The sequence below is a fragment of the Uloborus diversus genome, unplaced genomic scaffold, assembly GCF_026930045.1.
Source record: "Uloborus diversus isolate 005 unplaced genomic scaffold, Udiv.v.3.1 scaffold_15, whole genome shotgun sequence".
NCBI classification, from domain to species: domain Eukaryota; kingdom Metazoa; phylum Arthropoda; class Arachnida; order Araneae; family Uloboridae; genus Uloborus; species Uloborus diversus.
Window position 1 is genome coordinate 744,260 of NW_026558209.1, and position 16,234 is coordinate 760,493.

The 16,234-nt window shown below is 33.0% G+C and overlaps 1 protein-coding gene across 1 annotated transcript in view; it reads left to right on the forward strand.

Annotated features, from left to right (window-relative positions):
* Positions 1-16,234, forward strand: part of LOC129233049 (vacuolar protein sorting-associated protein 8 homolog) — a gene marked incomplete at its 3' end in the record, with an annotated part of 119,948 nt that overhangs the window by 35,422 nt on the left and 68,292 nt on the right. The window contains 1 exon segment of the mRNA XM_054867131.1: positions 13,322-13,408. Coding sequence (XP_054723106.1) covers positions 13,322-13,408 — 87 coding nt within the window.

The following is a 16,234-nucleotide window of genomic DNA, read 5'->3' on the forward strand; positions in this document are numbered from 1 at the left end:
TCTTCTCTACATTTAAATTTTAATGTTAAATAAAGGGCGTTTTCCAAGTCTTGCACTCATAAAAAAAATGTATATTAAAAAATATATATATTTAAGATTTACACAATTTTTCTGTGATCCAAACCTCATCAAGTTTTTTTCCTGTCGGTAGAATTGTAGCTTAAGGCAGTGGTGGCACTAATATTGAAAACTAAAAATGATGTCCATGGGAGAAAGCACTCCCCATGGGATTTTGAGGGTCCTTTTGTTTTAACGCATATTACCCATTCTGATATAAGTTTATATTCATTTTATGACGAAGCCCTCACCCACAATACGGTAAATTCTGGCTGTGTTTGTGCCTGAGGTGAAGTCGATTTTCATAGCTACAAAAGATGCATTCGTAGAAGTTTATTGACATTGGGAAAAAAACTAAATCAGAAGTAGTTTTTATTCTTATTTCAATGAATTTTCTTCATTCGTAAAGGACTGTATGTCACTTGTGATGTTTTAAAATGGGTTTTTGTGTGGCCCCAAAATAGAGTAAAGACAATCAATTGTATCATTTTAAATGGCAATTAGTTTATGTGAAAACGAAAAAGGAAAAGATTTATTTAAGAATGATTTTGAATAGTCTTAAACAAATGAACCAAAAATTGTCATAGTAAAAATAAAAATTAAAAAAAAAAAAGTAATATAAAATACAGTTCACACACAAGTAACTAACAACACAGTCAAAAAAAAGAAAAATACAGTTTATTTCACAGCAACAAACTAATGACTTCTTAAAATGCTTGATTATTCTGCAATTTGGAATTAAAAAAAAAAATTTTTTTTGACTTGCTCTTGTTTTAATGATTTTATGGGAAATGTGTAGGGGTAGTTATAAGGAATGATGCCACCATGGCATTAAAAAACTCATAAAATATGCTGTAGGTTGCAGACCCAGAGCATACACACAAAATAAATAGGATGAAAAAAAAAACATTTTGGTGTTCACCTTCATTTCATTGACCTTTAAGTAAGAAACATTTTTTTGAATACTTGGGGGGGGGGGATAAATAAAAAAAATAAATAAATAAACCTATCAATTTTGATGTACTACTTCAAACTGCACAGTTATTTCCCTTTTGCGTGAGCAAAATCGAAAAAACTAGAGATCTAAAAAATATCTGGATGTAATGACCTTTAGCTATATTACTCCAAAAAAAAAAAAGAATTTAGGGATAATATTCAGAAAGTAAAAAAATATAATTAAAAAATGATCGTTCTTTCAAAAAAAAAAAGGGCAATTACTGTTTGACCACGGATTGTATGTAATCTGGCAATCTGCCAAGTAAAGATGATTCCATATGAATGAGTCTAGCAGGGGAGAAGGGAAAATAACGATGGGATTAGGATGCTCGCGTTTTATAATGTCACTAGTGCCTAATTCATTTATTGCATTTTCAAAAATAAAACAAGGGGAAACAGAAATAGTTACCATGGAAACAAGAAAAAGAAAAGAAAATGTTTTCATCTCATTCAGGAATGTAAAAGCAATATGGTAAGCTCAAAAACTTTGTTGTGAATAAATAAATCAATTCATTTTTGCCCTGAGAATATAGATCAAATATACTTTAGATTTTAAAAAAATGTTGTGAGCAAATTTTCATTTTTACAAAACTAAGGCTAAATACTAGAGAGGCAAAAGTGCACATCTGAAACGAACCAACCAACATCCCTATAAATTAATAGATACTCCAATTTCCGCCTATAAACCGGATATTAGTCTTTCCATGTAATCAATGGTCAGATTGTATGTTAATAAAAGAATTGTATTATGAAAGAATTATGCATGACTGTTGCAACTAAATTTTCTAGGAAATGCAAAGAAAAAAAAAAGGGGGGGGGAATTAACTATGATAAGCCATCCTGGGATGAATAGTTGCCGTATCATTCAGGCATTTCAATGAATTTCATCATTTCTCAGAAACGATGCAAAATAGCAATTGGATCATTCCATACGAAATGAGTGAAATTCACAAAAAAGTGGTGGCTGCATAGCAACAGATTTTTATGAAATTTGGTATACAGGTTCTTTTGTGCCTAATATCTAAAATATTTTTGCTTAATATTTTTTATTTAAATAGTTACATGCGATTGAAAATTGGTCAAATTGAACAGCATTCTCATCAATGCTAAATGTTGCACTTTTGAAGGCTTGTATCTTGTTAACTATTTAATGGAAAAATAAAAGTTATATGTTTTTGCAATCTATGGAGTAGGGTAATCAATCTGATATCAGTAAAATTTTCAAAGTTATTATAGTTAACTTTTAACCGAGTTTCAAAAACTGAAAATAATTCAGTTTTCTCATAATTAAGCATTTTATTTTTTAATCTCAATCTTTAAGGAGTGCATTAGCTTTGATGAAATTAATACCCAGTAATGTGCTAAGTATCATAAAAGAAATACCTTTTTTTTTGAAGTTGTGTTTCAACTCCTTTGTCTTCAAAATCAGTTTTAAACTCAGTGACATTTTGTAAAATGATGATTTTCCCCTTCACATAGACACGAAAATTCAAATGAGGTAAAATTCGGACAACTTTAAAATTTTTCAAGAATATAGAGCTGTGTTTCTACTATTTGCTTGAAGAAACTCGAAATTGGTTTTTGATTTCCAAACGTAAAATAAAATTCAGAAAAATAGCATTTTCTTTGTGTTTTATGTGAAACTAGTGATACCCGCACGGCTTTGCCCGTAATAGAAAAATTGAAAGGTCTTTTGGTTCGCCTGTATATTTACAAATAATGTATGGTGAATTTTCTCGCCAATTGGCTTGTGCCCGTGTTACGGTTCCACGTTAAGATTATTTCGTAGTTTACTCGTCCATCTTATGATAATTTTGTTCTTAAAATTGGAATAGAAAAAGAACCACATGGAATTTTCGAAACATCGCTTCGAGGTGCACACCCCCATGCTACATACCAACTTTGTGCCAAATTTCCTGAAAATCGGCCGAACGGTCTGGGCGCTATGCACGTCACAGACATCCAGACATCCTCCAGACAGAGAGACTTTGAACTTTATTATTAGTAAAGAAGATTACTTATTTAAGTAGACATTTTATTATTTATTTATCTTTTAAAGTACATTTATTTATTTCCAATTTTTGTCAACGGGCGAGAATAAAATCCGAGACGCTTATGGTTACTCAAAAGAAAAACAAACGATTTTTTTTTTTTTTTTTGTTGATAAAAATTCATCGCCTGAATCTTCCCAGAACTGTGAAAGGTGCATTATGAAAAAAAAAATGACATAAAGATCAGAATAAAAGAAGAATTATGTTTAAATTAAATTCTTCTTTTATTCTATTTTTGCTCAATAAATATTCTTCTTCGTCAGTGCAAAGTTTCATTAACACCCTTTAGTTCATTTATACAAGCCAATTACGTAACGATTTTTTTTAAACACTTCTTCTGCATCTTCCAGGAAATACAGTACAAGAGAGAAAGGTTCCGGTAAAAACCCCTATGCATCTTTTGTTTCATCCCGTTGTGCGTCCGAATTGATCAAAAGCAATAGAAAATCACTGTTTTACATTCAAAAAATGAAACTTCCTTTTCGGGTTATAAAAAGGAGGAAGCAATACAATCTGTCACTGACTGAAGTGGGAATGACATAACAAATTTAATTCTCGCTTCCAATTTGACCAGCGGCTTTGAAACGCTTTAGATACAGTCGGACCTCCATATATCGAAGTAGGGTCATTCCATGCGAAATGAGCAAAATTCGCAAAGAAGTGGTGGCCGCATGGTAACAGATTTTTATGAAATTTGGTATACAGGTTCCTTTTATGCCTATATAAAAATATCTAAAATATTTTCGCTTAAATTTTTTTATTTAAATAGTTACATGCGATTGAAAATTGGTCAAATTGAACAGCATTCTCATCAATGCTAAATGTTGCACTTTTGAAGGCTTGTATCTTGTTAACTATTTAATGGAAAAATAAAAGTTATATGTTTTTGCAATCTATGGAGTAGGGTAATCAATCTGATATCAGTAAAATTTTCAAAGTTATTATAGTTAACTTTTAACCGAGTCTCAAAAACTGAAAATATTTCAATTTTCTCATAATTAAGCATTTTATTTTTTAATCTCAATCTTTAAGGAATGCATTAGCTTTGATGAAATTAATACCCAATAATGTGCTAAGCATCATAAAAGAAATACCTTACTTTTGAAGTTGTATTTTAACTCATCTGTCTTCAAAATCAGTTTTAAACTTAGTGACATTTTCTAAAATGATGATTTTCCCCTTCACGTACACACAAAAATTCAAATGAGGGAAAATTCAGACAACTTCAAAATTTTTCAAGAATATAGAGCTGTGTTTCTACTATTTGCTTGAAGAAACTCGAAATTGGTTTTTTGATTTCCAAATGTAAAATAAAATTCAGAAAAATAGCATTTTCTTTCTGTTTTATGGGTCAATCCATACAGGTTCGACGGATGGTTGCGCTCGACCATTTTTAATTTTTTTGAAATTCATATCCCTAAAAGCTGCATATGAAAGATGTTTAAAACCTCTTTTATTTTTTATCTCAACTTTGATTTTTTGGAGGTCATCAAAAGTGATTTTCGTATTCAAAAATGGGACTTTTAGACCTTTGCACTTTGGCCAAAATCTATTTGAATTACATTTATGACAGTTAATTTAACGCTTTGATGTTAAAGTGCATAAGTTGATAGTCTTACATGCTGAGTTGCGTAGCTGTACGTTAATAATTAAAATAGTGGCAACAGGTTAGTTCAAGACCAAATGTAAAAATTTTACTCATTTCAAAGGGGGATAACTCGCGTAGGGGACGGAAACACAAAATGAAATACGGCAAAAATTAATCACAGGAATCATGCTAAAAAGAATATGTAACTGTTGCTGTGTGTTTGTGCGCCCTTTATAGATTACAGCCCCTCAAAAATCGGAAAAATGACAAAAATGACATTTTTAGACCCCTGTAAACCAAAAGGAGATGGAATTAAAAATAAAATTTCTTGGCCAATTGAATATTCTATTCAAGTACTATACATGTTATACATATTGTTTTTTGTATTTGGTTTGTAAAAAACGATACAGGTCTTTGAAATTGAGCAATTTTGAATATTCCATTCAAGTACTATACATGTTATATATATTGTTTTTTGTATTTGATTTGTAAAAAAGATACAGGTCTTTGAAATTGAGCAATTTTGCTAGTCAATTCACACACTAAAACAGAAATTAAAAGTGTGAAAACTTCATTGCACCTTCTTAAATTACATATATTGTGCCCTACATAATACATTATACTGAAAAAACATATTGTAATTTTCAAAATAATTATTTTAATTTTATAACTTAGAAATATTTTAACATGAATGAGTAGTTTATACTGTATGAAACCTGTATGGATTGACTGTTGTGTGAAATTACGAGAATTCAAAACACTAGATAAAAGACTCAATGATGCAAAAGCAAGTATATCTAACATTTATTTCGATTTTTAAAAAATGTACATTTTAGCAAATACTTCATAAACATGCTTTTGAGAAAATGAAACACGAAAGAAATGGTTAGTTTTGCTAAACTTACAATAAAAAGAACTAACTAATGAAATTTTGCCTAAGTTCAAGTTACTCTAGTAACAAAAATACGCTGATACCAATGATTAAAATTTAATAGCATCTAAAAGACACTTCAATATATTACATAAAAAAACTTGAGTGAATTTAGAGCATTCCCTCATCTTCAAAAAAAACATCTGAAATAAAGGAAAAACTGAAATTTTCGATTTTTTAAAGTACGATTTCGTCATCAAGAAATTCATAAACAATAACTAAATTAGAGCAGATAGTTAGTTACAGATAGTTTTTCAATCTGAATCATTTTTACTCTTATATTTTCATTAAAAGAGTTAGAAGAGTGATTTGAAATCTGAAGTAAATTGGCAAAATTTCAATATTTGTTAATATCTCAGATTCAAAAAAAGATCCGAATAAATTTTACTTTGCTTTTTCCCAATAGAGTGTTGTTTATAGAATGCGGAAATATTTATTTTTTAAGTGTACGTTTATAACTTGTGGAGTTATTGAGTCACAAACTGGCTGCAATGAACTCTGAAAATTTAGGCTTAGCATAAGCATCAGCTTCTAATTTCAATAACAAAGCAGCAAACAGTTTTTAAACTTCCATACTTTGCATTCCCTCGTAGATATGCATGGTTTACCTAAATATAAATTTTCATTGAAATCTGTGACATGTCAGCCACAGCTGATTTGCTCATTTCGCATGGAATGACCCAATTGTCAGCACTGGATTCAAAAAATAAGTCAGTTGAAACAGAAAGTTCCTGACTGTTAGGATCCAATCAGGGGTGGTCATAGCAGGTGTGCAGCGAATGCACCGCACATGGGCGGCCAAATCAAGGAGCGGCCATAGGCCACACACAGTTCTATTTATCAAGCAAAATTTCTCAAGAATTTCTCACAATAAAACTTTAAATAAGTCAAATAGACTTATCAAGCTGAATTTTTAATCTTGTTAAATAATCAAAATAAATCTATTCCTGATCTAATCTATTTCCCGATAGCATACCAGTTTAACACCAGAAAGACGGAGGGGCCTGTGTGGCCCCTCGCATAGTTTGTTGTTTAATAACTTGGATAATGTCAAACGGAACGTAATGTAACTTCCTGACTTTTCATTATATGACACTATTTGAATGCTTGTTTAATCATACGCCTCATAGTACTGTCAATAATGATCCTTATACCTAGAAAGATGGGAGGGGCCACAGTGGCCCCTAAGCATTTTGACAATTAAAAAATTATTTTTTTTTCCTTTCTCCTAATTGCTGTAGCATAAAAAAAATGCCATTCACTCTGGTTTAACCTGTAACTTCCTCTTTATGCAGCCGATTGGATATCCAAATGCCATGAACAGTACCGACTGCCTACCATCCTAACGGTGGCCGTTGCTCTTCGAAAGGAAAACTATTTCAACCTTTTGCCAATTATAGAGAGAAAAACTAAAAATAATTAAGTACTAAGTTTTTATTTAGTCATGAAAGAAGGTGTATCAGGCATGTGGACTCCCTCAGGGGGAATTTTGAAAAGAATTCACCCCAAAAATGGGTAGGGGCCACACTGGCCCCTTCAGTCTTTCTAGGTATACAGAAAATGTCAGTCGTTCTGGTGTTAAGAAAAATAGAATGTTAGTGCACAGTGGGGGTCCATTGCCCATTAAAGTTTGCCCACACATATTCTTAATTTGATTGCAAAATTTTTGACAAAGCCTGGAATCAGGCACGGATACAGGGAGGGGCAAGTGAGGACAGTAGTTGTCCTCCTTTGAAGTAGTAAAGCGTACCTTCTAAAAGGGGCTCCAAGGGTGGCCACCACTGCTTTCCGCCGACAATCAGGGTTAAAAAAGATGAAGGAGAAAAGAATTTTTTGTAGGAACTAAAACTCCAACATTATTTACCCCTAAACTTTCCAAAAAAGTTCCTAAAATTGTTATTTTTGACAATAATCTTGTAAGTTTCTCCTTGGGCTCTTCGTTCCTGGGGGAGATCCTCCCACCTCCGTCCTTCCTTTTATGTCACCGAAGAGAGACAAAAATGCGTTTTTATGACTTGTAATTTTTAGTATCTCTTACTTTCTTCAAAGGAATAAATTGAGTTTCTCAGTATGAAATGTTTCTAACTTTTTATAAATTCACTTTTTTTTTTTTAATTGGATCTTGATACAGAAATTTGAAAGAAAAGGAATGAGAGGATTAAGTTCTATAGTCAAAATATGCGAAATTCTGTAGAGGGGCAGATCTCATTTCGCATGGAATGACCCCCAATTGTCAGCACTGGATTCAAAGAAATAATTCAGCCGAAACAGAAAGTTCCTGACCGTTAGGATCCAATCAGAGCACTTGGTGCCATTGGCTTAGCCAGTTTTTTGGAGGGGCGTATGGTTTAATTTCGGTATTGGACATAGTTTTAATCTTTTTCTATGATCAAAATAGTTAAATTTCCGTATTTGGATAGGGCCATATCCCCAAATCCATCCCCTTTTGTACGCCACTGCTCTGTGTCAAACTGAGCTTAAGGTATCATTGTAACACTCCCACTCTGGCAGAGAGGACATCCATTGGGGAATATTGCTAGAGTTTGAACTTGTGAAAATAATTAAAAGATTAACAAAAGAAAAGAGAACCTGCTCAAAATGGAAGGTAACATGACATGCTTTTTATCAAAACATGCACAATTTTATCAGGAACATAATAAATGGAGAGGAATTTTGATAGACATCGGTAAAGGATATTTAACCGCGCTCTCATTCCTAATGTAATGTAATGTAAGATCGACTTTATTCAAATGAGATTAACTCCTCGACTCTTTCGGCACGTGTAGAGTTTCAGTTTTAGGTTGGCATCCTTTGATGCCCGATCCTATGCAAACGAGGCAAGTATAAATAGTGAACGATTCCAATTGTTCTTTCTCTTCTTTTGTGTTCGTCAGCCTCTGTGTTAGGTCCGGTAGGTGTCGGGGAGTTGCCAACTCCACCTCCGCTTATGGCCAGGGTTTATTTTCATAAACTTATTTTGTTAGTTTATTTATTTTAGTTTCTATGGATCAATTCGCAACTCCAGAGCTCGAATACGCTACCTTGCGGTGATTAACAATACTAAAGAAAAAGGTAAAACATTCCATTCCACGTGTTTTCTTTTGGGGTAAATGACAGGCTTCAGACAGTTTGTGATGTAATGTAATTTCAGAAGAATAGAAAAGAAAGCTTCCCACAAACATGATAAAAAATCGCTGTCATTCACTAAGTGTCAAAGCAAGTTATAAGTTACGGTATGTGTTTGTTTTACCTTTTTCATCCGTCATTAGACAGTGGCTGCAGCGCCCCCTATAGTTTATTGGAGTTGCGAATAAATTTTTGGTAAGATTTTAAACAAGTTTCCAATAAAGTAAGATAAGACAAAACAACGTTAGAAGAAGCACAAATTTGTAAATTACAGCATCAAGTTTCCAATGTTCATTTCTTCACATTGACATTGATTCTGCATCTTCCTCTGTGTGGTAGTATCTCTGCTTGTATAAGCAAGTAATATTGTTGACTGACTTACGGAACTCAGCCTTTAGGCTTTTCATTTAAACATCGTAAGTTATCAAAGTTTATGTGCAAAAATTTTGTTTCCCAAAACAAATTGAGACTCATGTTTATTAATGAAAAAAGATGTTTTCAAACAAAGTCAGAAAAATAGATGTTTAATAGGTTATGGGCAGTGAGTGAACTAATAATACGTTAACAATAATAATACTGTTGGAAAATATCCAGCATTAAAATTTGGCATATTTTGGGAAAGCAATTGACAAAAAATAGAAAGAAAAAATAATACTAGAAATGATTAAAAAGCAATTTCTGCAGAAAAATCTTGACTAATAATAAAGCTGAAAGTCCCTCTGTCTAGATATCCAGATCTCTCTCTGTCTGGATCTTTGTGGCAGGCATAGCGCCTAGACCATTTGGCCGATTTTCATGAAATTTGGCGCAAAATTAGTTTGTAGCATGGGAGTGTGCACCGCAAAGTGATGTTTTGAAAATTTGATTTTTTTTTTCTATTCCAATTTTAAGAACATTTTACCAAGCAAATGATCATAACGTGGAACTGTAACATGGGCAAGCAGATTGGAGAAAAATTCACGATCCATTATTTATAAATATACGGGTGAACCAAATGACCTTTTCATTTTCTACTACGGGCAAAGCCGTGCAAGTACCACTAGTTTATAATATGATTTATATACTTACTAGTGGTACCCGCACAGCTTTGCCAGTAATAGAAAAATTAAAAGGTCTTTCGGTTCGCCTGTATATTTACAAATAATGTAGGGTGAGTTTTCTCGCCAATTGACTTGTACCTATGTTACAGTTCCACGTTATAATAATTTCGTAATTTACTCGTCCATCTTATGATATTTTCGTTCTTAAAATTGGAATAGAAAAAGAACCACATCTAATTTTCGAAACATTGCTTCGAGGTGCGCACCCCCAGGCTACAAAGTAACTTCGTGCCAAATTTCATGAAAATCGGCCGAACGGTCTAGGCGCTATGCGCGTCACAGAGATACAGACATCCTACAGACATCCAGACATCCTCCGGACAGAGAGACTTTCAGCTTTATTATTAGTAAAGACTATCCTCTTTTTCCAAAAATTCAAAAGATTGACCAAGAGGTTGCAGAACAAATAGTTAAAAATGCAGAAGTTTTTTGTGGCATTATTTTGACATAACTAAAAAAAACCCTTTGTTAAACTATTAAAACTAACATTAAAATGCAACTATTTATATTTACTTCCAGAACATTATTATCAAAGACAATTAAAAAAAGAATGAGTTTTGATCCATTGTAATACACAATATTTTTCGGCTAGTAGGGGAAAAACATACAGTAGAAGATTGTTATAACGCACACCTTGGGACCAGAGCTTTTGCGTTATACGGGTTTTTGCGTTATATAGATCATTTCACACATTTTGATACTAATATTCAGAATATATCAATATATTAGCACTTCAGAATGAGTTTTATCTGCAATGAGTATTAAAGCAACAATAATAGAATTAGTCATTCACAAATAAATATGTTTCACAATCAAAATCCTGCACTTCTGCTAGCTTCATGGTTTGCATAACAGCTGCATTTTCAAGAGCCAGCTGGTATTTTCTGTTTACTATGATTACTAATTCTAAATTTAAAAGCTTTGAATTAAGATGGAAAGATGAGAAACTATTTCAAAATTTGATTTTCCTTACAATTTTAATGCTTGCAAAGCAAAACAGAGGGATTTTTTCAACTTAAAAACCTATTGTTTACTGCTGAAAAGTTGTGCGGTTTATAAAGAATTGCGTTATATAGGTTGGCGTTATAATGATCTTCTAATGTACTATCCAATGCGGCACTTTAGACTTGACCAAACTCGCTACATCGCTCCTTGTGAGCTCTTCACAACGATAAGGAGCCAAGTTGACTGGAAATATGAAGGAAGTGAAACTAAGAATATGAAAATTCATTCTGAATTGGGAAGGAAAATGTAGGGATGTCGGGTGTATCTTTACTAATAATAAAGCTGAAAGTCTCTCTGTCCGGAGGATGTCTGGATGTCTGTAGGATGTCTGGATCTCTGTGACGTGCATAGCGCCTAGACCGTTCGGCCAATTTTCATGAAATTTGGCACAAAGTTAGTTTGTAGCATGGGGGGGGGGGTGCACCTCGAAGCGATGTTTCGAAAATTCGATGTGGTTCTTTTTTCTATTCCAATTTTAAGAACAAAAGTATCATAAGATGGATGAGTAAATTACGAAATTATCATAACGCGGAGCCGTGACATGGGCACAAGCCAATTGGCGAGAAAATTCACCCTACATTATTTGTAAATATACAGGCGAACCAAAAGACCTTTGAATTTTTCTATTACGGGCAAAGTCGTGCGGGTGCCACTAGTATATAATATTACAATAACTGATTGAAGCTTAAGTTGAAACATTCTATTTTTTGTTAAACATATATTTAAAATTAAAAAATTAATTTGAGATATTATTAAATAGGGTTTATAATTATGATGTATAATAGTGATTTTTAATGCAACATTTACAGCAAATATGCTTTTTAAATTGAGCTTTTTTTTGCAAACGCATAATTTGTTAACAGGTTTTGGAAATGAAACGAGCTTGAAGATCGATAATAATTATTATCTGATAAAAGTGTTTCAAAATCAAGTTTCAATTATTAAGAATTCGAACAGTTTTTCCCAAATTTTTTGCTGCTCAATACATCAATGTTATAATAATCATAAAATACCTTTGTCTTCATCTAAAACGATGATTGAATTGTAATTAAGTGTTGTTTTTAACTATAAACTTAGGAGTTTTTTCCCTTTTTATTTTCTATGAAATTTTATTCTTTTTACTTTCTTTTACAAAAAAAAGGAAGTATTGTATTCGCGAAAAAAATTTTCACTCAAAAATCGGCCTTCATTTCCATTTTGCTCACCCCCAAATGAATGTTGAATTTTTTTTTCGACCCGACCACACGTACATATGTGCCTGAGAACGTATAGAGGACCAAAATATCCATTTTGAAGTTTTCCGAGTTAATTACAACGCGTTTTCTCGTGACGTCTGTATGTACGTATGTATGTGCTTATGTGTGTCGCATAACTCAAGCACGGTATGTCCTAGAAAGTTGAAATTTGGTACGTAGACTCCTAGTGGGGTCTCGTTGTGCACCTCCTTTTTTGGTTGCATTCGGGTGCTTCTAAAGAGGTCTTTTGCACATTTTTGGGGGAAATTCATTGTTAATTTCGATGCAAACTCAAGTGGTGTTATAATTTGGCGGACACTTGGCGATAGATTGCCAGTCTTTTGGTCGCCAAGTTTTGTCGCCAACTTGGCGACAAATTTGGCGATTTTTTTTTTTTTAATTTGGTTTCAATATGGCCACTGTTGGTGATATTTAGAGAGTAAACTATTGAATCACATTAAAATTGCCAATAATGGGGAAATGACAATAAATTGGAGTAAAAAGAAGTCATGTGATGCACACATCAGCTCATTTCTGGGGGAAATTCATTGTTAATTTCAATGCAAACTCAAGTGGTGTTATAATTTGGTGGACACTTGGCGATATACCGCCAGTCTTTTGGTCGCCAACTTGGCGACAAATTTGGCGATTTTTTTTTTTTTAAATTTGGTTTCAATATGGCTACTGTTGGTGATATTTAGAGAGTAAACTATTGAATCACATTAAAATTGCCAATAATGGGAAATGACAATAAATTGGAGTAAAAGGAAGTCATGTGATGCACACATCAGCTCGTTTCTGGGGGAAATTCATTGTTAATTTCGATGCAAACTCAAGTGGTGTAATAATTTGGTGGACACTTGGCGATATACCGCCAGTCTTTTGGTCGCCAACTTGGCGACAAATTTGGCGATTTTTAAAAAAAAAATTTTTTTTAAATCTGGTTTCAATGTGGCCATTGTTGGTGATATTTATAGAGTCAGAGGGAGAATCACCTTAAAATTTCAATAATAGGGAAATAACATTAAATTGGTGTAAAAGGAAGTCATGTGATGCACACATCCGCTCGTTTATCATTCCTTTTTAAAATTTTTATGGTTAAAGTTTTGTTTTTCTGCTCTTAAACTCTTAAACCATTCTGCTTAAAAATTGGTCTTTGTAAATTTTCAATTATATAATAAATTTTGTTCGTACTTTTTAAGTTCTAGATCTCATTAATGTCTCGTTTTCAGGTTCTAGATCTAGCTGACGTGCAGTTGGTCTATGGAACAACTCATTTCAAAGGACTTGCCACAGGCGGCAATGTTAGCAAAGCGATGGTTAGTACTGAGACGCCTTTTTTTCTGGGATAAATTTATTCTTGATTCTGTGTCTTGCTTTAAATGCGGATGCAAAACATTAAAGTTCCAACTGTATTATTATTTTTAGAGACATACCAAGTCCTCGGTAACTACTCGGCCAATTTGCTGAGTACTAGGTACTCGGCCAATATCGAGTATTTGTAAAAAGTTGAATATTGTTCAAAGCAGATTTTACAATTAATAAAAAAGTGCAAGCATATAATATGCTGCAATCATTTACAATTCAAATTTAAAAGTCAAATTCAAATTTTGAGAGTAATGAAGTTTGTTATGCTTTTTTATATTATTAAATGGATTTTTGAAGCATAAAAATACCTTTTCTTAAAAAATAAAACAACGTTAAAAGCACAAATGTGCAGGAACACTGCAGACGTGTTTTGGCATTACAAGGAATGCTTTTTTCAATGCACAAAATCTGAGCTTGTGAATTTAAAGACATTGTGAAAAAGCCGAATTTTTTTATTCATTAGCTCACATTTTATACACTGAAAAAGATGTTCCTTGTAATGCAGAAACATGTGTCTGCAGTGCTCCTGCACATTTGTGCTTTTAACAGTGTTCCATTTGCTTTTAAAAATTATTTTCGTTTAGTGGACTAGAAGTATAGATTGATATAATTTGTTTTAATTCCAACTTGATTAATCCTGCCTTTTATGTATTTGTTTAACTTTAGTTTAAAAAATAACTTTTTTGTAAAATTACTGACACAAACCAAATCTTTTCAATAATGCGTGATTAAATTTCACCCGGAATTTTGTTTTTATAACTATTATTTGGACATGGAGGTCTATTGTGTCGTGGTTCTTCTTAAAACATAATTGGAACTCGGTACTCGGCCGAGTACTCGGTACTCGGCCAAAGTGCTACTCGGTACGTCTCTAATTATTTTGTCAATCTCTGTATCATCATCTTTTGGATTAATCTACACACTCTGGGCTATATATTGCATATAGATTTTCATCAGCCCAAAGTATGTGTCAAATTGTAGAATACAGGCAGGGCCCATGCTAGGGATTTGCTAGCCATCAAATTAGCCAAATTCTAAAAGTCTTAGCCAATGACTTAGTTTCAAAAAAATGTAATTGAATTTTTATTTATTTAATTTATATATATATTTTAGAAAACTTTAATTGGTAAAAAAAGTAATTTTACAAAATATACGTTGCAATTGTACTTTAAATATGCAGCATGCACTTAAGTTAAAAAACACTTAATAATAGTGCATACACATTAAATTCCAGGGTGGCGACAGATCAGGGAGATCAGGGAAAAGTCAAGGAACTTCATTAATCAGGGAAATATCGGGGAATTTTGAAAAAATAACAAAAAATCAGGGAAAATTGATTTTATGAAGAAGTTTTTTTTGCTATAAAAAATTAAGTATCCTAATTCCCTATGCATTTTCGGCCAATTATCTGTTCAAAAAAGAAAAGTAAAATTAATGAGGTACGATCATACACTGCCGCATATTTTTGCATCTTAACTTAAAACGTTTAAAATACTGAATTTTATGCAAACATACAATAGATTTCAAGTAGAGCTAACAAAGGAAACCATTATCATTGGTAACGTAAATCAGGGAAATTTGGTGAACTTAATCAGGGAAAAGTCAGGGAACTTTTTTTCACATTTCCTGTCATCACCCTGAATTCCCAATTTGGCCTTATTTGTTTTCTTGGAGAATTTCTAATTATTTTGAGGATTGAGGTGAAAACCTTTTTTTTTTTTTTTTTTTTGTGTGTGTGTGCAAACTTCTGAGAATTTTCAGTTTGGCAATACTTTTGCCAAATCAGAGTCTCCTTGGTCGAATTTACGATTTTATTGCATTTGACTCTGTGGGAAATGCTTAGCGTGAACCCCAACACATAACAGCACCAGACATCAAGGGCGCCCATATGCAACATTTTAAGGGGGGGGCTCAATTATTTTCCTCATGGTTTAGCAGAACATTTTACCATGGCAACCGATTTCAGTACAGATTAAACATATTAAAATTTGATATTTTTAATAACTTACTCATTAATGGCTGGAAAAGAGATTTTAAAACCATTTTTGCGAAGAAAAAAGCACTAAAAGCAAGGAATTTCTCATTTCAAAGGGGGAGCTTGAGCCTCCCCTTGCCCCCCTATATGGGCGCCCTTGCCAGATATGGATGGTATGTAAAGGGTGTCTGTGGGAAGTGGAAAACAGTACATTCCTTGAAGCCATGTAGAAACATCGCAATTTATCCGATGCCAAAGAGTGTATTGTCATTGGTTTTTGGGATTAGATGTGGCAGCTGTCTGTGTGGGGAAAGAGCATCATTCATGGCTACTGGTTATCAGCATAGACTAATAATAAGAATAGACCGAGCTATGGCAACCCTTTTGCTGCTCATAAACCAAACCATGTGACTGGTGGATATCCTAGCAACAGCGGGCGTTGATCGTAGCAGACGATCAACGCCCGCGAGAAATAAAATAAATAAGAATTGATGAGGAAGAATGATCTTTTATCTAGTTCGATTTGTAAGCTTGTTATTCTAAGTTGTAAATATTTTGTTAATATAGTGAGTTTTTCGTTTAGATAGTACTGTGCATTTTCTTTATTCAATTTCAATAAAGTTCTAAGCAATGAAAGATGCAAGCGCCCAAAAAGAATCGGCAAAGGGTTAGATTTTTACCTACATTTTCAATTTAAGATACCGATTAGTATATTTTTGCGTTAACTCAAAACATTTTGTTCACGCCAACGCTGACGTAGCAGTTCCAAATGAAATAAAAGTTATTGAAAACTGATCAAAAA